General features: G+C 33.6%; 1 protein-coding gene, 1 long non-coding RNA gene and 1 other non-coding gene across 3 annotated transcripts; 1 reads left to right on the top strand and 2 right to left on the bottom strand.

Moving 5' to 3' along the window:
- Positions 1-5,703: 5,703 nt before the first annotated feature.
- On the top strand, positions 5,704-10,115 carry LOC125369220. The gene is made up of 2 exons (XR_007214860.1): positions 5,704-6,761; positions 9,517-10,115. It is a non-coding gene; the product is annotated as an uncharacterized LOC125369220 (long non-coding RNA).
- A 2,306-nt stretch (positions 10,116-12,421) lies between these two features.
- Positions 12,422-15,953, bottom strand: LOC8258033 (probably inactive leucine-rich repeat receptor-like protein kinase At3g28040). The gene is made up of 2 exons (XM_002518177.4): positions 14,186-15,953; positions 12,422-14,042 (listed from the first exon to the last, which is right to left on the bottom strand). The coding sequence occupies exons 1-2, from the start codon at positions 15,724-15,726 to the stop codon at positions 12,560-12,562; spliced, it is 3,024 nt and encodes a 1,007-aa protein (XP_002518223.2). The 5' UTR covers positions 15,727-15,953; the 3' UTR covers positions 12,422-12,559.
- Positions 15,954-23,710: 7,757 nt separating this feature from the next.
- On the bottom strand, positions 23,711-23,816 carry LOC112534712. Its single transcript, XR_003078989.1, has one exon. It is a non-coding gene; the product is annotated as a small nucleolar RNA R71 (small nucleolar RNA).
- Between the last annotated feature and the right edge of the window lie 2,406 nt (positions 23,817-26,222).

Below are 26,222 nucleotides of genomic sequence, written 5' to 3'. Positions count from 1 at the left end.
CCCTCTTTCTTTTTTGGTGTAGTTCTATTATGATGAACTTACTGCAAACTATAAAACTTTGGTTGATATAGCTTATAGTGGCTATTATGGAGATAAAACTATTGAAGAAGTGCAACAAATCTATGATAATTTAGCAATGAATTCTCAACAAAAGGCCATTAGAGGTAGGAAGGGGATTTATGAGATCAATACTCAGAGAGACATGGCTATGCAAGTAGCAGATCTTACTAAGCATGCGAAGTTGCTATTGGATAAGGGTTCTTCTAATAGAGAAGCTTGTGAATATTATAGAATGTATGGACATCTGTCCAACACATGTATGAATATGGATATATGTTGACAACTGTTTAAGAAGTAAATTATATAGGAGCTTACAAACAATCTAGGAACAATCCTTTCTCAAATACTGGTAATCCGGGATGGAGGAATCACCCTAAAATTTTTTGGAGAGACCAAGGAGCTGCAAAGCCAATGCGACCACCTAGATTTCAACAATAGAGACCATAATTTCGTAATAGTCATCAACAACCACCTCAGAAGAAGAAGCCATCTTTAGAAGATATGTTGATACAGTAAATGGCTTCTCAAGATACCACTTTGAAGAAATTGGATGTAAAGATTGATCAAGTGGTACAGACCAAGCAAACGGCGATTCACAACCTTGAAGTTCAAAAGGGGAAATTAGCTACGAAGGTTATTGGAAAAGGGCAAGGAAATTACCAAGTGACACTAAAGTCAATCCCAAGGAAGGAGCTATAGCTATTACCTTGAGAAATGGAAGGGAGTTGCCTGAACCTATACTGGTGAAGGAGAAGCTAGAGAAAGAGATTGTTGCTAAAGAGAAGTCAAGTGAGGATGTTGAGAAAGATCTTAGGCAAGAAAAGAATATTGAAAAGAAAGCGAAATCAAAGTATGATCCTTCTTTGGTCCAGCCTTATGTGCCACCAATTCCATACCTAAAAAGGCTGAAAAAGAAGAATGATGAGAAGAACTTCCAGAGATTTTTTGACATCTTCAAGAAAATCCAAATTAATATTCTATTTGCTGATGCCCTTGCTCAAATGTCGTTGTATGCAAAGTTTTTGAAGGAGACTGTTTTCCAATAAAAACAAGTTAGAGAAATATGATATTATTTCACTGACTGAGGAATGCAGTGCCATTCTCCAAAAGAAGCTACCTCCTCAGCTGACGGATCGAGGGATTTTTTTTATTCCTTTCTCTATTGATGATATTGGTATTAAGAATTCCTCGTGTGATTTAGGTGCCAGTATTAATTTAATTCCTTTAGTTCTTGTTAAAAATATTGGCATTACTGAAATGAAACCTACTATTGTTTCACTTTAATTAGTTGATAGATCTGTTAAGTATCTAATAGGAATAGTTAAGGACTTATTAGTGAAAGTGGAAAAGTTTTATTTATCTGTTGATTTCCTTGTTATAGAAATGGAGGAGGATGTAAATGTGTTTATTATTTTAGGTAGACCGTCTTTAGCTACAGGAGGAGTCTTGATAGATGTATCAATGGGCAAGCTGACATTTAGGGTAGGTAATGAAAAGGAAAAATTTGACATAGTGAAAGTGTTAAAGAAACCCTTTATGGAAGATGCCTGTTTTAGTATAGATGTTATTAATCCTCTTATGGAGGAAGTTTCCATAGAGAATCATACAAAGAACCATTGGAAGCATGTTTAGCTTTAAGCTTAAATGAGAAAGATGAAAATGGTGAAATTGTAGAGTATGCCTTGATATTAGAGGGGGAGGGTATTCGAACTAGCAAGAGTAGTTCTAAGTTTAAGGAACTTGGTCAAGGGAAGTTGAAACCAAATCCTTTACTCATAGCGCCACCTAATCTGAACTAAAACAACTTCCATCTCATTTAAAAATATGCATTTTTAGGTGCTAATGATTCTTATCCTGTGATTATTTCTGCTTACTTACTTATTGTAGAGGAAGATAAGTTACTGAGAGTATTGAAGAGATGCATGACTGTGATAGCTTAGTCTATTTCAGATATTAAAGGAATAGATCCATCAATCTATATGTATAAGATTTTGATGGAAGAGGACTATTGCCCAACTATTCAAAACTAGAGGCGTCTGAACCTCAACATGAAGGAAGTAGTGCACAATGAGGTTTTAAATCTTCTTGATGCAAGTATTATCTATTCTATTTCTGATAGTACTTGGGTGAGTCCTGTACTAGTAATGTTTAAGAAAGGAGGCACATCAGTAGTTAAGAATGAAAATAATGAACTCGCCTCAACTAGAACAGTTATAGGATGGAAAGTATGCATTAATTATAGAAAGCTGAATGCAACAAGATACAAGGATCATTTTTCTTTGCCATTTATTAACCAAATGATTGAGTGTTTAGCAAGTTATGCATACTATTGTTTTCTTGATGGTGATTCAGGTTATAACCAGATTGCTATTGACTCTGAAGATCAGGAAAAGACCACCTTCACTTGCCACTATGGTACTTTTGCACACTGTAGGATGCTATTTAGTCTATGTTATGCTCCGACTAATTTTCAACATTATATGATGTCAATCTTTTCTGACATGGCAGAGGACATTATAGAAATTCTTGTGGATGATTTTTTTTGCGTTTGGTTCTTTTTTTGATACATGCTTAACTAATTTCGATAAAGTTTTGCAGAGATGTGAAGAAACTAATCTGGTACTTAATTGGGATAAGTGTTATTTTATAGTGCCAGAAGGGATTGTGTTAAGACATAATATTTTTGAAAAGGGAATCGAGGTGAATATAGCAAAAATTGAAGTGATTGAGAAATTATCCCCTCCTAATTGTATGAAAGCTATTAGAAGCTTTGTTGGACATGCAAGATTCTATAAGAGGTTTATACAGGATTTCTCAAAAATATCAAAACCTCTATGAGCTTTACTTGTGAAAAACATGTTTTATTTTTTATGAAGCTTGTGATAAAGCTTTTAAGAAGTTAAAGAGAGCTCTAATTTCTGCACCTATAATAAAAACACCTGATTGGGACTTACCCTTTAAACAAATGTTTGATGCAAGTGACTTTGCATTAGGAGTTGTATTGTGGTAGAGGAAAAATAAAAGATTGCATGTGATTTATTATGCGAGCAAAGTTTTGAATGATGCTCAAGTAAATTATATCATTATTGAAAAGGAGTTTTTAGCTGTTGATTATGCTTTTGACAAATTTTGATTTTTATCTTGTAGGTTCCAAGACTATAGTTTATATAGATCATTCAACGATTAAGTGCCTTACTAAGAAGGATACTAAACCACGACTAATTCACTAGGTTATTTTATTGTAGGATTTTGATTTTGAGATCCGTGATAAGAAGGGATGTGAAAACTCAGTGGCATATCACTTGTATAAACTAGTGACTGATAGTAATGATGATGATGAGGAAATCATTAATGATATGTTTCCAAATGAGAAATTATGGGTGGTAAAAGATATCTCTACACCTTAGTTTGCTAATATTTTTAGCTTTTGATGGCTAACATTTCTTCATAGGATCTAAATCATCATCATAGGGAGAAATTCCTAGCTGAAGTCAAATTTTATATGTGGAATAAACCATTGTTATTTAGGAGATGTGCAGATAGGTAGTTTGAAGATGTATCCTAGAAGAGGAAATGGTGCAAGTTATTCAACATTGCCACTCCTCATCGTATGATGGGCTTCATGGAGCTGACAAGACAATGGCCAAGGTACTTCAAAGTGGATTTTATTGGTTGACGCCATTCAAAGATGCCAAGAGCTTTTGCATGGCATGTGATAGATGTCAATAGACTAGAAACGTGGGTAGGAAGAATGAGATGCCCCATAGAGATGTTTGATTTATAAGGATTGGACTTTATAGGACCCTTACCAGCATCATTTGGGAACCAATACATTCTTGTAGCGGTTGATTATGTTTCCAGGTGGGTAAGGGCAGTAGCATTGCCAGATAATATAACTAAGAGTGTGGTTAAATTTATGAAAAAGAAAATATTTTGTTGCTTTGGTGTTCCTAGGTCCATTATAAGTGACAATGGAGTTCATTTTCAAAATGCTCAATTCAAATCTCTCTTAGTCAAGTATGGTTGTCAACATAAGACAGGCACAACATACCACCCCTAAACTAGTAGTCAAGTGGAGATATCTAATAGAGAGATTTAGCAGATTTTGGAGAAGACGGTGAATTCTTCAAGAAGGGATTGGGCAGTAAAATTGGATGACGCACTATGTGCATATAGAATAGCTTATAAGACACCTTAAGGATGTCATCCTATAGGTTGGTCTTTTGGAAACCATGTCATTTACACTTGGAAATAGAATATTGCGCATATTAGGCAGTAAAGAAATTGAACTATGATTTCAAAGTTGCAAGTGAGAAGAGATTGCTACAACTGAATGAACTTGAGGAGATACAACGTGAATTCTATGACAACTCACGTATTTACAAGGAGGGTACAAAGACGTGGAATGATAAGATAATTATCAAGAGAGAGTTCTTTGTTGGTTAAAAAGTCTTACTTTTTAACTCTCGTTTCAAATTATTTCTAGGTAAACTGACGTCTAGATGGTCGGGACCCTTCAAGATTACTAAAGTGCACCCATATGGTGCCATAGAGATACAAGGAGAGGAAGGGAGCCCATTTTATGGTGAATGGCCAAAGACTAAGGCACTACCTTGAAGGAGAAATTTTTACAGTAGCTCATAAGTTATCCTTTACCAACTAATACAAGCAGCATATGTCTAGCTAAAGACATTAAATTAAGCGCTTATTTAGAGGCAACCCAAATCTTTATTTAAAGTATTTATATTAGGTTAAGTTTTATTTTAATTTGTTTTGAAAGAGTTCATGTTTACTATATTTTGTAGATATGATTAAGATGGTGATGGGGCAGCCCCAAATCTTAAAGAGCAGCTTACACTTTGTGACAGGTTTTTGTTTATCACATATACATCATATCTTTACTATTTGTGTGATAGAGTGCTTGTTTCTAAGTATAATATCATATCATAAATTGAGTGCATCACCTTATGATTGTCTTATTTTTTTCAATCTATGTGGATTTTGATGAAAAATTATTTTTGAGTACTTGGACCAGCTCTACGACCGGTTTTTGCTCACGTTGGACACCAGAACTAGTTCACATCAGGAATGGAGTAAAAAGCGTGTTTAAATGGACCTTAGTCCGATTTACACTAATTTTGATTCCAACACAATTTTAAAAGGGCCCAATAATGATTTTTAACTATTAGGTGATTGGAAACAAGTCAGTAGTTATTTTTAAGTCATTCTTTTTTTTTTTTGGGATTAGAAGTTAGAATATTAATAGATAACTTGAGATCCTAATCATAGTCTAATATATTTCCAACTTTGGTGAAAATTAGAATTTTTAAGCTTTTCTCTATAAATTGACTCTTCTCCACACCAACAGATTTTATATTCTTCTTCCTCTTAATATAGCCATGAATTCTAAAGAAGCTCATGTGTATGATATCACTTTATCGCCATTACCACCTCACTCTAGGCATAGATCACCATTACTACCATCACGTTTCAAAAGATCACCCACACTCCACTCCACTAAGTTTCCTATGCGAGATTTTTCCATATCCCGTATTTCACCTTCTAGAAGTTGGACACCACACCCATAGGAAGAGAAAGTCATGGGATCCAAGTCCAGAAGTGATAACTGCCATATTAGTTTATCAAAGGGCATATACCCTAAGGCCAATGAGTATACCTGCTCCTTGAATGAAATAGTGGAGAATGAAAAAAGGAAAAGAGCTTATCATGAGGAATATCTTTACAAAGAGAATGCTTCAGATGAGGTGCCAAGATTTGATGATAGCATAAAGAGTGATCCTAGTGATTAGGAAGGAAGAGAAGCCACTCCTCCTCTTGAAAGACCTAGAGGACACACTAGGAAGTATACTTGTGTCACCTTAACACTGAAAAGAGGATGAGGACGTCCAAAGAAGATGAATAATCTTCTATAGTTAAGAGGGGGAGAGGATGCCTAAGGAAGTATTTTTGAGGCGATTAAATGCTAGATTTGGAATCATATTTGGATTAGTTAACTTAGTTTTTCATTACATTAGTTAGCTTAGCTTTTAGGTAATTGATTTGATTTACTTAGATTTGGATTTGTTTTGCTATTCGATTTTTAGTTATTAATAAAAGAGGGTTTTTTTTTTAATTTCAATTTATGACTTTTAATTTTTTTACTAGATTTATCAATAGTATATATGTAAAACTAGTAAACATAAGAAAAAATCCAAGAAAAGGCGTGTTGAGGTAAACTGGCCCTACGAACGATCCTTAACTCATAAAACACTCAAAGCCGATCGTAGAGCCAGTTCAGTACCGAAGAGGGACTGAAAATTGGACTTTATTCGGTCCATGAACCGGTCTTTTATAAATTCTTGAACTAGCACTAGTTCATGACTAGACCAGTGTAAAAGGAGTTGTTTTAAACACCTTCTCTCTCATTCTTTTCAAAATTCTTTCACTCTCTTCAAAGCTTAAATCCTTTCAAACCTAAAACTCAAAATCAATCAATTTCTTTTAATTTTCTTCTAATCCAAACCCAAATTTACAATCTTAAACACCTTTAAACACATTTATTTTCACTTTTTAGTCAAGATCATCAAAAATTGAAGCAAGAACAAGAAGAACCATCAAAAATAGGGGATTTCAGCATTTTCAACAAAAATCAAGAGTTCTTCCTCCCTTCTTTTGTGATTTTTGGTTGTTCTCACCTTGAAGTAAGTGGATTTTTCACTTTCCTTCTTAATTAGAGATTAAATTATGAATTGGGCATATCTTGCTTGTTAGGATTTTAAATTAGAAAATTTATGAATTTATGAAATTGAGTAAGGAATTATTAAATTGGTGCTTCAATTGTGTTTTGTGTGTTAATTTTATATAATTGAAACCATATCTTGGAAACATGCCAAGGGAGAAAACAAGAGCACAAAAAACCAAGGCTAGTACTAGTAGAGCTAGTAGAGATGAGGTCGCTCCTAAGGACCTTAAGAGTTTCACTATAAGAGATCGTGAATTATGGTTTAATAGGAGGAGTGACAACCATGTCATTATGGAAAAGGGTATTAGCACACAAAATGAAGCTCTTTCAATTTAAATGGAGCTTTTAGGAGTATTGAATGGGAGGGAGTGCTAGATATCCTCAATTATTATTATTCAAACCTAGTTAAATAATTTTATCCTAATATTATGGAAAAGGGTAATAAGAACTTAAATTCCATTTCTACTTGGGTAAAAGGAACTAGAGTTAATATCACAGAGAACTACCTTGTGAGGACTTTAAATATATCTATAATGGGACCAGCCTTTCACTTAATTAGAGTTTCAGTTGTTTTTTTATATGAATTAGACTATTAGCATGTACCTAGAAAGGTTTGGTATTCGATTTTCTACAGTGAGAGGGTGTCAATTGATTTTGTGCAAGTCTCGTACTATTAGAGAGCACTTGGTAGTTTATTTACTAAGTTATAATGTGATGCCAAAAGCTAGTAGGTTAAAGGAAGTCAGGTTCTTTGACATTTTCATTATGGACAAGATGTTCCATGGGTTCGAAGGGACAATACAAGGGATCCCCCTTGCTCCGATTATAATCGAGCACATGAAATAGGTGGTGAGATCCAAAAGAGCGGAAAATGCATTTTTCTATCCAAAGTTGATCACCAAACTCATTGAAAGCTTGGGCATGAATGTGGAAGGAGCGGTAAAAGTGATGACTACCTCCATCGATAAGCTTACTGAGAGTAACTTGCAGAGTATAGGTTATATAAGAATTAAAGGGATTTGGAGGAATTTGGATAGGGATCCTTTGAGAGAAGGAGAGGAAGAAGAAGAAAGAAGTGAAGAGGAATAAGGAAATGATGAGTTAGAAGAGGAATTTGATAAAGCCCCTCTAGAAGTAGACATCAAGTAGACCCTCTAGCTGAGGTACCTAATTAAGAAAGAGGTGCAAGACCGAGAAAATCACTCCTACAATGAATTCTGAGTAGTTCTAAAGGACTGAGGAGAGATGTCTAAGAATAAAGAGTAGTCTTGGATTCACTTCAAAGACAGGTTCAAGCAAATGAAGTCAAGATCGACAAGGCCCTCAAGCTTCTAGAGCAACAGCGCAGACAACAGTAGAGATTCCATTCCATTTCATTAGTGTTTGTAAGATTTTCAGATTTTTTTTTTTATATTTACTTATCTTTTTGTGTCTTTGACTTTTTCTTAGTTGTGATTGTGTTATTTTTCATTCCTAGTTTATTATGTGTAAGACCCTTATTCAAACTTTTATTTTGCAATGTGATGTTAAGAATTTTGATTTCTTTGGTTTGAGTATTAGTAGTTACAGTTTATTCTCTTATCTCCAATCGATCGGAATTGCAATATCTAATTATGGGAACATCGAATCAAGAGGAAAGAAAGACACATGGGGAGTACTACTTTCTTTATTAATTTAATTGAGTTATCTTTTCACATTGAGGAGAATGCACTTAACTCTTAGGTGTCAAATGCTCTGATTTGAAATAGCTTGATATTTTCGGTTGATTCATGATTATATTATTGACATCAATTACAAATCAAGATAGATTAGTATGATTAACTCATGATTGTGGAGCATATAATTTGTTGTTTTTTTTACATGACACCTTGGCATTGTTAACATAAATGATCAATGATATTATAGGTTATTATTTCATTATGCCATTTTAGAATTTTTGGGCTTTCTTTTTCTTAAAAGTATTAATAAGTGAATTATTATGAATTATGAAGGAAAATCTCCACTCCAATGTTGTTTAATTACTGAGTAACCAGGAGTCTTAATAACAAATGTTGGCTTCCACGTAAAAAGGTAGTTGATCAATAAGAGTAAGCAAAGCTTCCTAAGATTATTAAATGTCGAGTAATCAGGTGCTTCCACCATAGATGTTAATATTCATATAAAAAGATTATGAACATCTTAAGAAAAAAAGAGTTAGCTATCATCCAAGTACTCAAAAAGAACAATTTTGGGATGATAGGAAGAAATAAAAAGTAAACTCAGGGTAATGGAGAAAGATCAAACTAATGAAAGAGATTGAGATAAGTACTTTAAAGATTAAGATAGTATGGTTGAATAATGTTATAAGTGATTGAATTGGTTGTTGTTTATTCTATTTCAAGGTCACATATACACACTCTTGCCTTAATTAGTGTGGCATTTAAAGTGAGTTGATAATATTAGTTTTTTTTTTATGATGACATTGTGTGGCAACTATAAGATTGTATCCAAAGATATTGAGTTATTTCAATAATCCAAGTAGGCTAATTATTTTCAAGAAGTATGAATTGCTGTTACTTGAGGACAAGTAACAATTTAAGTATGGGAAAATTTGATAACTCTAGATTATAAGTATATTTTGTTAGAAATTACATGTGTTTTAGGATTATATACTTGTATTTCTATGGAGTTTTTATTTGATTTTGATATTGAGATGTGACTTATGTATTTTATAGCTTTTATAACAATTCTATGAGGAACTGAAGCAATTTGGAGCATGAATAGATCCTTGGATCGATTTATTGGAGAAAAAACTGAAGAATTAAGTATGGGAGCTTCAACTGGCTCTAGAACTGGCTCAAAAGGCCAAGACCGATCGAAGGACCGGATGACCACATTAGGGAGCCACGCCACTAGAGTGAACCGACCCTTAAACTGGTTCACCAAAAGAGACTAAGAGGACCGGTAGGTAGGACCAGTTTAGAACAGAGAATGAGCCAAGTGAACCGGCCCTGCGACTGGTCCTAAGAAGGAAAAGCAACTAGAACCGGTTGAAGACCAAAATTGCACACTTTATGTTTTAAATCACATTTTTAAATGGTTTTTTAGGATTTTTAGGCTAACCCTAGTTTAGACTATAAAAAAATCTTATTCACTCTTTTTGAGGGGTTGGACAATTTTTAGAAAGAAAGAAATATATTATTTGACAAAGTCAAGGGAATCTTTTACTTCAAGATTCAAAGTATTGTTTATTTTACCTCTTCTACAATTATGTTTCTTTAGTTCTTGTTTGTGTTTATTGTTTTATGAATATGAACAACTAACTCTTAATCTAGAGAGAAGGATGTAATCTTTTGGTTAATTTTGGATTTACTATAGAGTGTTTATTTCTTGATTTATTCTTCTTGTGATGATTGTGAATGCTCTGATTGGCCACCATAGTGTTTTGATATAAAGTTTGTATGATGAACTGAAAGGAGAAATACACATCTAGATCTAGAAGAATAGACGTAGTAATCTAGGTAAAGAAATATATCTAATTAGTATGATGCAAAAATTGTTGCTTCATGGGGTTAGTTAGATAATTATCCTTGAGAATCGATGATTGTAAATACAGTTAATATTTTAAAAAAGGATTAACATAATTTGGGAACAATTGTGTTCAAAAATAGCTCTAAAATTTATATTCAAGATTAAATCCATTGGATGAAATCCGGAACTCTAGTGTTCTAAAACCTTATTAATCTACGCTTTTAATTATTTTCTTATCTTTATATTTCTCGGTACTTAATCTACAATCTATTTGCACTTTCTTAGATTTATATATTAGCTTTATCCTTATGGGATTGACTTTAATTGAGATCATATACTACAATTCTTTTGTGCACTAGCAGATTAAATTTTTATCAATCAATGGGGGAAGACTATGTTACAGTTAACTTTGATGTAGGCTACAAACCTAATATGGCAAGAGGAAGCTTGGGTTTTCTGGCATTAGACAATTAAAGACAAAAATTCAGTTATAATTCCAAGCTATATATTGGTATGAACAATCCTTTTATTCTTGAAAGTATGGCTTGAAGAGACAGTATGGTGTGGGCTATTGATATGGGTTAGAAGCAGGTAATCTTTGAAGGAGATGCATTATAAGTCATTCAAATTGCTAGAAAAGAAAAGCCAAATCCTTCTTTAGTTCAAGCAATATTTGAAGATATTTTTTATATGGCATCTAAGTTGCTTTGTATTTCCTTTGTATTTGTTTGAAGGACTCAAAATGTTACGGCTCATAATATAGCTCAAGTTGTATTCTCCTTCTATTTTTTATATACAATATTTGAGTCTCAATTAAGAAAAGAATCTATATGTACTTGAATGCTACTTGGGTGGATCAATTATTTACTATTAGATCATATAAAACTAATCTTGTCCATTAATATCTTTATAGAATTTTATTTTCTTGTATTTACTTATTAACTTGTAATTGGTAATACAAGTTACTTTTTTTTAATATTCTAAAAATAAAATAGTTATTAGATCTTCTCTTATTTTATTTTATATCTCTTTTCTTATTACACATAACCTACTATTATATTTCTCAAATTATTGGTTAAATTCATAGCCACTTTTTATGTTTGTTCTTATTTTATTGATTATAGTTTGAATAATGGTTTGTTATTAAACATAATATATTATTATGATTTTCAGATTATCGGTTGAATTCTTAGCCAATTTTTATATTTGTTCTTATTTTGTTGGTTGTATTTTAAATAATAATTGGTTATTACACATAACCTATTATTATGATTTCCGACTATTAATTGAATCCGTAACCAACTTTTATGTTTATTCTTATTTTGTTGATTATGGATGAGATAACACAAAATTGATGAGGGAGTACTTTTCATTTTGGAATTGTAAAAAAGTTTAAAATTTAACCAATTATGTCCTTTTAGTGTGAAATTTTGATTTATAATGAATGCATACACGAGTTGGTTGAATAACCAAATTAATTCTGATATATTTTAGCATGTTGGTTTTGCATGGAATTTCCTTTTTACATATAATAATTATCAAATTCTTTTTTATTATCTGACTTTATTTCACAATTTCAATTTAAAATATTTTCACAAAAGCAATGTACATTTAAGAAAAATAATTAGACGAAAGTCTTTAAAAAAAATATTCGTGAAGCCATTCATTGTACATCTAAAATTAAAACCATTGACCATGCATTGTATTATACATAATTTTCATATAAATTATGTAATTATTTTTCATTGTCTCATTTTAAGTCTTTTATTTATATTAAATGGTGAGAATTCTATTAAACACAAATAAAATTATATAATAAGCATAAATATTACATAAAAATATTTTTATGTCAATGTAATTTAATAAACTTTAAACCAAACCATGTAACTTATTTTCTCAACTTTATAAAATTACAAATTTTATACACTATGATATGAATTATATAATAAATGAAAAAAATTATATAAATAGTATTATATTTTATATAACAACATTCTTTTGTAAAATTTTACTAATTTGTGTAATTTTTTTATTAAATTAAGTAATTTCTCCAATTAACTTGTCAAAACTTTCTATTTTCACAATATAAAGAATAAATGACTATATTGGTTAGTTTAAATGCCAGACCAAATTTAGATGAAGACAAAAAATTGCTTATAGTTACACAGAATGAACATACAAAAAGCCATGCAATACAATTCTCATCAAGCAAGATTAAACTGACACAGGATGTTTTAATTGTATTAACTAGAAGATTTCCATTCTCTGTGGAACTGGGGTCTTGATTACCTGCAATATTTGCACCACTTCTCCCATGGAAGGCCTGCTGGATGGAATCTGAGAGGTGCACACCAGGGCTAATTTGAGCACTGGCAAAACCTCATCCTCGGGGTAATCTCCCATGCTAGGATCAACACAATCCAAGGCATTCCCTTGTTCAAGCAAAACCCTTACATGATCATTTAGTATCACCACATTGTCCTCACCATATTCTATTGGCCTTCGACCCGTTACAAGTTCAAGAATCAAAATTCCGAAACCGTATACATCACATTTCTCATTCACTCTCAAGCTCTGGCATGCTAGTTCTGGTGCCACGTAACCCAATGCGCTTTGGAATCTATTATTTATCACATGCTTATCAAGCTTTGTCAAGAGCCTTGACAGTCCAAAATCTGAAATCTTTGGATTGTTATTCTCATCGAGGAGAATGTTGCTTGGTTTTATATTGTAGTGAATGATTGGTGGCCGGAAGGAATGATGCAAATGCGCAAGCCCCTTCGCTGTTCCAAGCACAATTTTGAATCTGTTGGCCCAAGAAAGAGGTGGAGTAGAAGGTGGCCTCCCATGTAGTTTGGCTTGTAAGCTGCCACTGGGTGCAAATTCTGATACCAATAGCTGCAATTGGGGTGTCCAATAATACCCTGTCAGTGATATAAGATTTGGATGCCGTGCTTTTCCTAATATCTGAACTTCTCGTTCAAAGTCTTCCGGATATTGGATAATATTAGATGAAACAAGCTTTTTGATTGCTACCATTCTTCCATGTGAACCACCCAACGAGACCTTGTAAACTGTTCCAAATACTCCTTCTCCTATCTCAGCAGCTTTATTAAGGAGTGATTCTGGATTGTTGATCTCATCAGGGGATGATTTTGAGTCGAACAGAACAAGCTTTCCTGCTGCTGCTGGGTTTCCTGACCTTGAAGAGCTGGAGAACAAGCTTTCCAGGGCATGATCCACAAAAGCGAGCCTCTTCCGAGCCGATATATTCAGAAGGCTTATGATTATCACTCCAAACACAATGAATACAGCTGCTGAAATTGCAATGATAGAAGAAACACTAAGCAGCATATGGTTATGGGACCTTGTGGAGTCAGGAGATTCATTTCTTGGCCGATGACCCTCCATTTGGTTGCCATAGGCGAATGGATCAAGGACAAGAGGCTTTGGAACATTCATTTTACATGGTCCCTTGAGCAATGGCGAGCAAATCCCCAAATTTCCCTGCAAAGCACTTTGATCCAAGCTTGGAAATATACCCCCAGAAGGAAGCCTACCTATGAGCATGTTATACGATATGTTCACAGCAAGCAGATTTTCCAATTTCCCAAGCTCCAGTGGTATCTCTCCACTAAGTTTATTAAATTCCAACTTAAGAATCTTGAGGTTGTTTAACTTTGCAATGGACTTAGGTATTGGACCGCTTAAATTATTGTGAGACAAGCTCCTGCAGAATATATGGCATACGGTTAACAAGAATTACACACTGACAAAGAACAAAGAAAAGATAAGGATAAAGATGAAAGAACAGAGGAGGAAGGACAAATAATGGGGGGAGAGAGGAGGGAAAGTAGCCTGTAGAAGACTTACAGCAAGTACATAGTGGAACAATTTCCAATCTCTTCAGGAATTGAGCCAACTATTGAGTTTCCATCCAATTGAAGAATACTCAAGCTTCCAGATTCGCATATATCTGCAGGGATTGAACCAGATATAGCACTATTTCGAAGATCCAGGACTGTTAAGTTCTGGAAGTAGCCAAGCTCTTGGGGCATTCTTGATTGAAGATTGTTCCATGACAAGTTCAAGTATCTCAAATTGGATGAAAGACCCATTTCAGCTCTAATGTTTCCAGTGAGATTGTTTCTTGAAAGGTCAAGTATCTGAAGAGATCCATAGAATTTACTTGAACCAGCTGGGATTGAACCTATCAGTTTGTTGTCTGAAAAGTCTACTTCCTCTAGCCCAAGATTAAACAAACCCTCTGGTATTGTACCGATGAAGCTGTTACCTCTTAAACGAATCACGGATAACTTGCTAAACTGGACCATTGAGGTAGGAATTTGACCAGTGAATTTGTTATTAGACAAATTGATAAAATATAGAGATTTCAGATCACTGATGGATGAAGGAAGACTTCCTGTAAGAAGGTTGCTAGAGAAGTCCAAGTACTCAAGATTGCGGATGTTGCCGATCCACTGAGGGAAATCATCTGTGAACATATTATTTGATAAACTGATGAAGGTCAAGGAGCCGAGCCACTTAAGAGAATCTGGAAGCGCTCCAGTGAAGAGATTGTTGCTCAAATCCAATCTAAGCAAATGTGTGCATAGTCCAGTATCGACAGGTAGTGTTCCTGAGAAACGGTTACCCTGGAGTTGGAGGTCTTTCAAATTGTGAAGGGAAGATACACCAATTGGCAAAGAACCTGAAAACTCATTGTTCGAAAGATCCAAAGTTCGAAGACGTTTCAGTGACCAAATCCCACTAAAAAAATCTGGGTTTCCAGAAAAATGATTACTAGAGAGATTAAGAGTATTCAAAGAAGAGCATCTTGCTAGTGTGCTGGGTAATGGACCTTGAAGTGAATTCCCAGCAAGAGAAATGTAACGAAGAGATAAACAGTTTTGGAAGAGATTATCAGGGAGTGGACCTGATAAAGAATTCTCAGAAAGATCGAGAAATCTAACAGTGGTCATATTGACAAATGAAGATGGAATGAGTCCTGAAAGACTGTTATGACTAAGATTGAGACTTTCAAGACTAGGAATGAGAGGAAGATCAGGGCTAATCTCACCACTAAAATTGTTATGCGAAAGAGATAATACCTTCAAATGTTGCAACTTCTGAAGACCTTTGCGTAATTTTCCTGATAAGCCTAAGCCATCAAGGGACACATGGGAAACTCTCCCATTAGCAGAGTTGCACTCTATGAACTTCCATGAACATGGGGAATCATCATCTTCGCTCCAAGAGCTGAGAATGGAAGATGGGTCGACGAGATCTGATTTGAAGACGATAAGGCCAAGAACATCATCATTGAGTTGGATAGTTACATCATCATTCCCCATGCAGCACTTGAGAGAAGCAGCTGAAACTAGAAAATACAACAACAATTGAACAAAAGCCATTATTGGAAACTAAAAACGGCCTCTCTCTCTCGTTTTCTGGTGATTAACTAGCTACGGAAACATATGATGAAGAGAGATATTCCCTGCTCGATAAGGAAATCAAAGTGTGTGTTTGAGAGACAGTTCGAAAATGTTGCTCTACGCACAGTGAAAGCGATGTCCCATGACTGTGTTCACGGGAGGATAGAAGAGAGATCACGGGAGATAAAAAGGACTTCTTGTCTTGTCTTTCTAGTTGTCATTCTTTTTGAGAAATACACTTCATTAAATTATTAGATAAATTGCTAATGAGGACCTAGGCTTTGTATTAACATAATTTTTGGTACTTATTGTTTCAAAATTAGCCTTTTTATTTTAGGAGAAATGATAGTATAAATGTCTATTCTAGTCATAAGAATTTAATTTATTTTACGTTAATTATTTAATTTTAATTTTGGTTACAATTTAGTCATTTTGCCAGTAAAAGACATCATATTTCTCTTTCTTAATTATTTTTTATTTAATATTTTTATCACGTGTTCAATTTTTATTTATAAAATAACTAATTAAAATATAATTAATATTAAATAATTAAAATAAAACTAATTAAGATTTTATAATTAAAAAATTAAATATAAAATTCGGTGATCATTTGTATCATTCTCCTCTGTTAGGATTGTTAGCCACATGTACTTTAATGATTTCTCTTTTTTTTTTTAAACATACTTTTATTTAGGAGATATGAATTTTTTAACCACTTTAATTATTTACATGTTAAATTTCTCTAGTTTTTATGTTGGACACTAATATAATCACTTAGAATCATACATATATTTTTATGCAATCATAAAATAAGGACTAGAAGTGTTAATTTTTATAAAAGTATTGGGTTAGCCAGTTTTACAATGAATCTGGGTTATAAAGATAATAATCTTTTCTGGTTAAAACCCACACTCATTGTAAAATGGTTAATCCAATCAACATTACTTTTCCAAAAAAATCAAAAAATTGAATAAAATTACTTTTTCCAAAAGAAAAAAGTATGTAAAGATAATATTGTTCTTTTTATTTAAAATGTACATGGAAAGATAGGTTGTCTTGTGTGGTGGTCCTTGTGAGGATCAAGAAGAGAACGTGAAATGAAGATAGAAGTATGAATGAGTCCATGCAAGGCAAAGGCAAAGGGAGAGTGTTGAAAAGCAAAAGATAAGATAAACTGAAATCCAATAGTCATTTTTTTTGGGCAATGAGTGAGTGGGGGCTGGCTGACATATTCCCACCGCATATCAAGGCGTTCCGTTTTTGTCCTTTAACCCATCAGCCCCCAACACTCTTAGCTGTGACCTGTTTTGTTTTGTCGCTTCTTTCTTTCAGGCCTATTCCTGCTGTGCTGCCCCCCGTGCCTCTGCTTTTCTTCCTTCTATACATGTCAATAATTTCAGACAACTTGACCAAATAAATATATAAAGAAAATAATTTCAGCCAACAGTAATATTATACTGCTATATGTTCTTTCTGTTTTCGTTTGGTTTCTTGCCATATTTCTTAACTTGTAGTGCGGCTACATTTCCTTGGCACTCAGTCCCTGATTTTAAATGCACTACCGGGTACCTTGGCGCCGCGTGTGTTTGCGGGAAGGTCCTTTGTAGTCCCTGAATCTTAAATTATATTACAAAATTTTTTTGAATTAAGATATTTTTATATTTAAATTTAATATGATAGATACGTTTGTATGATATTGTTTATGATTGAAATTTATTATTTAATAAAAAATTATATATTTTCTAAAACTTGAATATCAAATAAAATTTTAACCGTTGAGTTTCAAATTAAAAGTACAAATTATAAAAATAATAGTCTAACGCATGGTTTCATTCCTGTATTTTTTACGTTTGACGTCAGGTACCTTTGGACTTTCATTTTAACTAATAGCACATTTATACTTTTATTTTTAACCGATCACACTCCTTAATTAGGATTTAATAAGGCGCGTATTGCACAAGCGGTATGACATGAACAAAATTTGCCAAGCTGCATATATTATAAAAAGTAAAATAAAAATTGATTAAAAAATCCAATCCCTAAAATCAGTAAATTGAAATTTCTAAATTAAAATTATAAATCAAAATAAAAAAATCTTAGCTAATTATTTCATCAATTGATAACTAGGCATAAAAGCGATTGAATCTCCATAGCGAAATACGATTCAATGGAAAATAGAAGCTTTGAAATTCCTACTAGAAAGGTAAAGTGTATGGGTGGTAAGTGCGATTCAATGGAGAATTTGAAGCTTTCAAAAGGTAAGTTAAACTTCATAAATAATTTTTGTTGCTTATTTTAATATTTATAGATGAGGTAAGGTTTTAAAAGGTATTAAAATAAGATTTTCACTTTTTATTATGCACATGCAGTGGTTTTTTGGTGAATAAATAGTTGAATAAAATGTTTTTTTATTTATTTAACAAATTGCTTTTAGGAATTTTTTAGGTGTCATCAACTAAGGTAAATTACCTCATGCGTCCAACATTATTTATAACCATGCTATTTTTCATGGTGGGACCAAATAAATAAAATAGTACGATTTAATTAAGTTTTGGGAGAAAATTAATTAAAAATAAAAATATTATAATGTTATTGGTTAAAATGAAAGTCTAGGGGTGTCGGAGGTCAAACACGAAAATACAGAGATAAAATTATATATTAAACTAAAAATAATCATATTAAAGCCGAGTATGAAATAATCTCAATCCAAAATTCTCGGTCATTCTTAACAAATTTTTAATTTATACTCATTTTTATTATATAAATTATATTCAAAAATTAAGACTACAGAATAAAAAATAAATAATATAAGATAACTAGTATAGTATAAAAAAAGACAGAAGACAAATAGTAACTATTCCAATAAGTTTTATAAAAATAGAATTGATTATATTTTAAGTAGTATTAGTATTTTACTTTTAGGATGAAAAATATTAAATTTAAATATTTTTGTATACTATATTTAGGATGAAAAATATTAAATTTAAATATTTTTGTATACTGTATGAGTTATAATTGACTACTCTCTATTGCTATATATATCTCCTAGCTGATCCGCCTCACTGAACAATTTTCTTTTTTTTTAAAAGAAAAATTCTTCTAACAGCTACATCATATGCTTACGTGTTGCACAATAATTGCTACAAGAAAAATGGGTGTTAACCTTAATTCAAAACCAACCAAATGGGGTTGGGATCAAATCTTCATGTATCAATTTAATTATATATAATTAAAGTACTTTCCAAATGAAATAAAATTAAAGAGAAAAACTATCTCTCTTTTGTCTATATACAATTTGACAAATGGACAAAATATGTGACAACACCCTTCATTTATTAAATGAACCATAAGAGGGCAAAGTTTATTCAAGTATAAATTTCTAAAGGATCTCTAGTTTACTGAAACAACTTACTCCTGTCTTTTTATTTGTCTTTTCCTTTCCCATATTTATTAATCTCCTAAGCCCATTTTAACTTTTGTACCATGTTTTTCTCCTCGCCCTTTCCAGTTACTACTTTTCATCTTTTTGTTCCCGTATTTGCTATGATGTGTTTGTCTATCATTAATTGGGTTTTGATAAAATAATATCAGCACAAGTGCTACGGACAAAAACATCATAGGCAAGACCAACCTGTCTTGACAGGTGAAGAAAATGTTATGTTTGAGCAATTTCTTTCTTATAAAAAAACTATTTAATTCATGTTGGTTGTCCTTGTTAGGGCTGAGCATGGATCTCGGTGATTCCCGCCCGAATCGAATAACCGTACCAAAAAACACAAGAACCGAAATAATTGAAAGTTTTTATAACCGAATTGAACTGATCCGAATTTTTTTACTATTACGGTATCGGTTCTTTAGTAAAAACCGTACCATAACTAAATCGTAAAACCGAATTTTTCACATATATTTATTAATAATTATTTATATTATATAAATAATACATATTAAAAATAACTATAATATTATAAAATACTTTATACTCTATAAAAAAATTATTTTATATTTATCATTTATATAATTCAAGCAATTGTTATCGAAATAAAAAAAATAATACATATTAAAAATAACTATAATATTATAATATACTTTATATTCTATAAAAAATATAAGTTATATATATTTTTATGTAATATTTATACTAGTTATATAAATTTCTAATACATAAAGTAATTTATTCTATATATTATACAAATAGAAATTTTAGACAAATTAATTGAAAAATCACTTAATTTAATAAAAATTTACTCAAATTAGTAAAAATTTATAAAAATATATTATTATATAAATATAATGGCATTTATGTAATTTTCCATTTAGTGTATAATTTACACTATATTTATTAATAAATTAATTTTTAATTATATAATATTTTTATTTTAAAAATAATAATATTAATTATACTAAAAGTATTAATTCATATAAATATTAAAATTAATAAATAAATATTTTGAAAATAATTTTTATATTATTATACTAATAAAACTTAAAAAATTAAATATTTAGAAATAATTAATTTATTAACTTTTAAAGTATTATAAATTAATATTAAAATATATTTATAAATTTAATTTTATAATTAAAATAATAACAATAATGTTCGAACCACTCCTAATCGTATATAATTATAAATAAAACCACTTGCTAAAAAACAAAATATATCGCAAAAGAAACCTAATTTTATTCTCGTCTAATCTCCAACTCACGTCAATCCTCTCAAAGCATTCCACCACGCTCACAAACCCTCATCTAATCTCCAACCTTGCTACCATTCCCATCGTTGTTGCTGCCGTTTTCGTCGTTGCTCTTATCGTTCTCATTCTTTACTCGCCATTTCTATCGTTGCCATTCTTTGCTTCCATCTTCTCAGGTATTGTTGTTGTTTTAATACACTTTTATGGTGTTTTAGCAGAATAGCAGACCTTGGCTTCTATGGTGTTCTATGGTAATTTTTATTTGATTGAGGTCTTGGTAATATGTCCGCTTGATGCTAATTAACCTTGTCGTTTAGAATCTATTGCTTTGCATGATTACCATTTATTAATGAGATTCCCTAATACATTAAATAAGGGAATGTATCAACTATCCAGCAAATAGAAAGAAGCATGGAGTTAGCAGATACAGTCCTATTAACCTTACATTATATGACAAGAATATAGCAATTAAGCTTTATCTTATATTTTGCAGTTTATAAAGATGGTAAAATATGGAGTTAGCCAACTATCCAGTACTAAGAAGAGGAAAACAACTGATCCTACTTCTTCAAACAGTGATGGCTTGTGCTTAGCTTCAATTCCACCTCCATCGGAAAATAATGCTTCATCTTATAACTTGGACTTCTTTCCTTTCAATTGTCATAAATTTGATTCTTGCTTCATCATCTGTCTTTCATCTTTTCTTGTATAGTTTATGATAGGCTAAATTGTGTTAGCTACAATCTAAGGTAGTGTACCTATCGATGCAGTCTAGCACTAATGGCGAGTATCAAGGTCGTATTCCTCGGAAAAGTGAAAGCCCAGAGTTACTTCTTTGTTCTTTGTTATATTAACCTAAAATGAGTGATGAATAATTTATAAACTAACTAATAACTACAATCTAAGTTCTAAGGGAGATGCAAGAGTAATTGATAACTAAAATAACCAAGACAAGAAAGCAAACCCAAAGGGAACCTAAACTAGTTGGCAATCAAACAAAAGATAAAAGATTCTTGAGTCTAATTATGCTGCCTGTAGACGAATTCTTAACCGAATTCAGTTTCTCTCTCGAGATAACCGAATTCCTAAATCTAATAACCTAAAGTTGGAATCTCTTCCTAACGATTGATTCTTAAATTGGCATTAAGCTTTAATCCGCCTCTATTAAGCTTTGTTAATTCTTAATCCAGCTAGTTAATTATCCTTATCTCTAAGCGATTATTAACCAGTTCTTGCTATTCAAAATTCCAATTGCCAAATGGACTTCTCAATCACACAAAGCAATCTAAACACACAATTCACAACGTCTCATGAACAATGCATTATCTTATTAATACTGAAAGCAAGAAGAATACAAAACTAATCCAACAATATAATACTAAGCCAACATAGTAAAGAAATCCCAATGGATTTAATCAATCTAGCTAATCATGTTCATTATCAAAATACACAAGAATTCAATTACAACAATGAGTAAAGGTAAAGAAAACCCGATTACACCCTTGGATAAGAGTAAACAGTCCCAAATCCTTTTGCTCGAATTGAATCGATTCTTGTTCCTCTTGCTCGATTTGAAAACCAATCAACGAACCTCGCCCAATCTTCAATCCTTGAAAGGAATCCGATAAAAACCTTGATCCAAGTCTCCTTTTCCCTTGGTTTCAACTCAGAAAACCCTTAGGGAGAGAAAAATTAGGGTTTAGGACGTTATCCCCCGCTCTCCTCTCTTCTTTCCTCTCTTCATTCTTTTAATTAATTCCTCCTGTCTCCGCCAACACGGCCGTGTTTGTGGCCGTGTTGGGAACACGGTTTGGTGTTCCTGGCCGTGTTACTTGATGTGCGTAAAATATACACATCTAAATGGGGCTTTTAAGATCGATTTTTTTGGATATTTGGATGTGAATTGGTACCAACACTCACCTTATGCGTCTGTTTGTGTGCATTAGGTCTAAAAGAAGTCAAAGAATAAAAAAGGAAAGAATTGGAGCATAATTGGACGTCAAATCTGCCGAAACGAGCTAAGCACGAGCATGAGGAAGCTGAACATGGCCGTGTTGGGTTCAACACTGGCCGTGTTCTCAACACGGGAACCAACACAGGCCGTGTTACCAACACGAGAACAAACACGGGCCGTGTTGAGGGCATCACACATCAACGAAAAAAAGTTCTTAGGGAGCACGGCCATAGAGAGTGACACGGCCGGGAACACCAACCCGTGTGCCCAACACGGCCAGGGACACGGCCGTGCTGGCGGCGACAAAGGAAATTAATTAAAAGAACGAAGAGAGAAAAGAGAGGAGGCAGCTAGGGTTAGAACGTCCAAAACTCATCTTTTTCCCTGTCTAAGGGTTTTCTGAGTTGAAACTAAGAGAAAAGAAGACTTGGATCAAGGTTTCACTTGGATTCTCTTCGAAGATCAAAGATTGGCGAGGATTGTCGATTGGTTTCAATCCGAGTAAGAGGAACAAGAATCGATCCAAAATTGGGCACGAGGAATTGGAGCTGTTCACTCTCATCCAATGGTGTATTCGGGTTCCTCTACCTTTACTCATTTTTTGTAATTGAATTCTTATTGGTTGTGATTATAAACATGATTAGCTAAGCTTATTAACCCATTGGGGTTCTTTATCTAGGGATTTTTGTACTTTAATTTTGAATTGAATGTATTGATTATCAATATTGGTTTGCAATGGAAGTATTTATTGATTTGTTCTTCATATCTTGTTGAATGATTTTTGAAATTTGAATGATCTTGAGAAAGACATTTAGGTTTGGATTGTCCTTTGCAACCTAGAATTTCACCTAGAGATAGGGTTTTTGTTCTACCGGATTGAGAATTAATAACTCTCAATAGTGTTAAATGGTACATAATGCTAATTTGGGTAATTAGAGTTAGGAAGAGATTTCAACCTAATTAATCTAAGTTAAGATGTTAGTGTCCTTGAGAAAGGCATTAATTGTGTAGAGATTTTCCCACGGAAATTGGATTCACTCAATCAATTCCACCCTTAGTTTCCATTCCTTAGAGACAAGAATTCCCAAAGGGTTATTCTTTTACTTGAATAAGAATATCGCCAACTTTTTGAAAATATGTGATACCTTTAAGATTAATGGAATAATTGATGATGCCATACGGTTGAGGCTGTTTCCTTTTTCCTTGAGGGATAGAGCGAAAAGATGGCTGCAGTCCTTGCCACCGAAAACGATCACTACTTGGACTTCTTTGGCTGAAAAGTTTTTGAATAAGTATTTTCCTCCTGCTAAGACTGCTCAAATGCGAAATAACATATCTTCTTTTGTGCAGGGTGAAGGAGAATCGATGTACGAAGCCTGGGAGCACTTCAAGGACTTGTTAAGGTGTTGCCCACACCATGGTCTTCCTCTTTGGATGCAAGTGCAGACATTCTATAGTGGCATGAATACAGCCACTAGACAAATGGTAGATGCAGCTACAGGGGGAGCTATTAATAGTAAAACACCTGAGCAAGCCCAAGATTTGATAGAGGAGATGGCCACCAACACTTATCAGTGGCAAATTCCACGGGCTAGAGGTCCAAGGCTCGTTGTATATCGAGCTGAGGCAGATCCTACAGCAGCCTTAGCGGCACAAGTAGAGCTACTTTCCAAAAAGATAGAACAACTTCAGATGCCGATCCAAGCAGTTCAGCCCGGATGTGAATTCTATGGTGGACCGCATTACAGTGCCAATTGTAATGCGGGAGGTATGTTTGCATCTTCTATGCCTACTAATGTTTCTAACGTTGAGCATGTTGATTATGTAGGTAGGCAGCAGAATGATCCCTACATCAATACATACAACCTAGGGTGGAGGAATCATCCTAATTTTGGATGGAGAAACTCCAATAACCAAGGTCCACCAGGATACCAGAGGTTGCATCAGCAGCAACCTATGCAATCTATTCCCCATCAACCAAGAGGTAGTCAAGAGAAGAAACCTAACTTGGAAGAGTTGATGATGAAGTTCATTGCAACTTCAGAGAACAGATTTCAGCAAACGGACACTGCCGTTCAGAATCAACAAGCTTCAATTCAGAACTTAGAAACTCAAATTGGGCGTTTGTTCAGGATGATGGTCGAGAGGCGGCCAGCACGCTTCCAAGTAACACAGAGTCTAATCCAAGGGAGCATGCCAAAGCAATTACTTTGAGATCAGGTAAGGAACTTACTAGTTCATCTAAGCCTTTCGCTAATAATGATTCTAATGTGTAGGTGGATGAGTCGGAAAAGAAAGACAAGCCTGAAGAGAAAGAAAAGGGAGCAGTTGAAGAGAAGGAGGATTCGAAGAAGATTCCCTTGAGGCCATACCAACCTCCCATTCCATATCCTGCAAAACTCAAGCAGGATAAAGTTGATCAGCAATTTGGTAAATTTTTAGATCTTTTTAAACAATTGCGGATTAACTTGCCGTTTGTTGAAGCTATTTCGCATATGCCAAAGTATGCGAAGTTTTTAAAAGAAATCCTAAGCAACAAGAGGAAGTTAGAGGATTTGGGATTGGTGACCTTGAATGCAGAATGCTCAGCAGTGTTTCAGAGCAAGATTCCAGTCAAACGACGCGACCCAGGGAGTTTTACTATACCTTGTTTGATTGGGGATAAATTGAAATTGCTAGCATTTGCTGATTTGGGAGCTAGCATCAATTTGATGCCTAGTTCATTGTTTGAGGAGTTAGGACTAAGCACTTCTAAGCTAACTCCTACCAGGATGAGTATACAACTAGTAGACAGAACTGTTAAGTACCCGAAAGGGATTATAGAAGATGTGCTAGTTAAAGTTAACAAATTTATATTTCCTGTGGATTTTGTTGTCATGGATATGAATGGTGAAAGTGATGTCCCATTGATCCTAGGTAGACCATTTTTAGCTACATCTAAAGCTTTGATAGATGTTAGTAGCGAAAAGCTGGAACTTAGGGTAGATGATGAGAGCATTACATTTGATTTGACTAAATCCTTGGGATACCCATATGAGCATGATGGTACTGTCTGTTCGATTGATTTTATCAATGATATTGTGGAATCTCAATTGCAGGAAATAATGATTGATGATCCTTTGCAAGTGGCAATGCAAGAAAATGAGGACAATTTATCCAATGAACAAGTGTTGGAGCAGCTAGAGCACTTATTAGCTGCTGATGTTGATGATGAAAAGACTGATGGTTTTGTTGATCTTGACAGGTCAGGAGTAAAGAAGCTGAAGCCTTCTTTGGAGAAGCCACCCGTTCTTGAGTTGAAAGAGTTGCCAGCGCACTTAATGTATGCCTACCTAGATGAAGCAAAGCACTTACCGGTTATTATTTCCGCTCATCTCACATCTGAGGAGAGGGAGATGGTGCTATGTATTTTGAGAAGGTATGCAAAGGCATTTGCGTATAAGACGGCTAACATACCAGGAATAAACCCGAGTTACTGCCTTCATAAGATTTTGATGGAGGATGAGTTCAAACCGGTGGTGCAGCCACAAAGGCGGTTGAACCCTCATATGAAAGAGGTGGTTCCCAAGAAAGGGGGCATGACGGTGGTGAAAAATGAAAAGGAGGAGCTGATCCCTACACGAACGGTAACGAGCTTTCGGGTTTGCATAGACTACCGACGCTTGAATGACGCAACCCGAAAGGACCACTTTCCCCTTTCTTTTATCGATCAAATGCTTGAGAGGCTTTCAGGCCATAAGTATTACTGTTTCCTTGATAGTTTTTCTGGTTATTTTCAGATTCCCATAGCACCAGAAGACTAAGAGAAGATGACATTCACTTGTCCTTAT

This window comes from Ricinus communis, chromosome 1, assembly GCF_019578655.1.
Source record: "Ricinus communis isolate WT05 ecotype wild-type chromosome 1, ASM1957865v1, whole genome shotgun sequence".
In the NCBI taxonomy this organism is placed as follows: Eukaryota; Viridiplantae; Streptophyta; class Magnoliopsida; order Malpighiales; family Euphorbiaceae; genus Ricinus; species Ricinus communis.
Note: the sequence above shows the minus strand (reverse complement) of the source record. Positions and strands in the feature narration are given on the sequence as shown.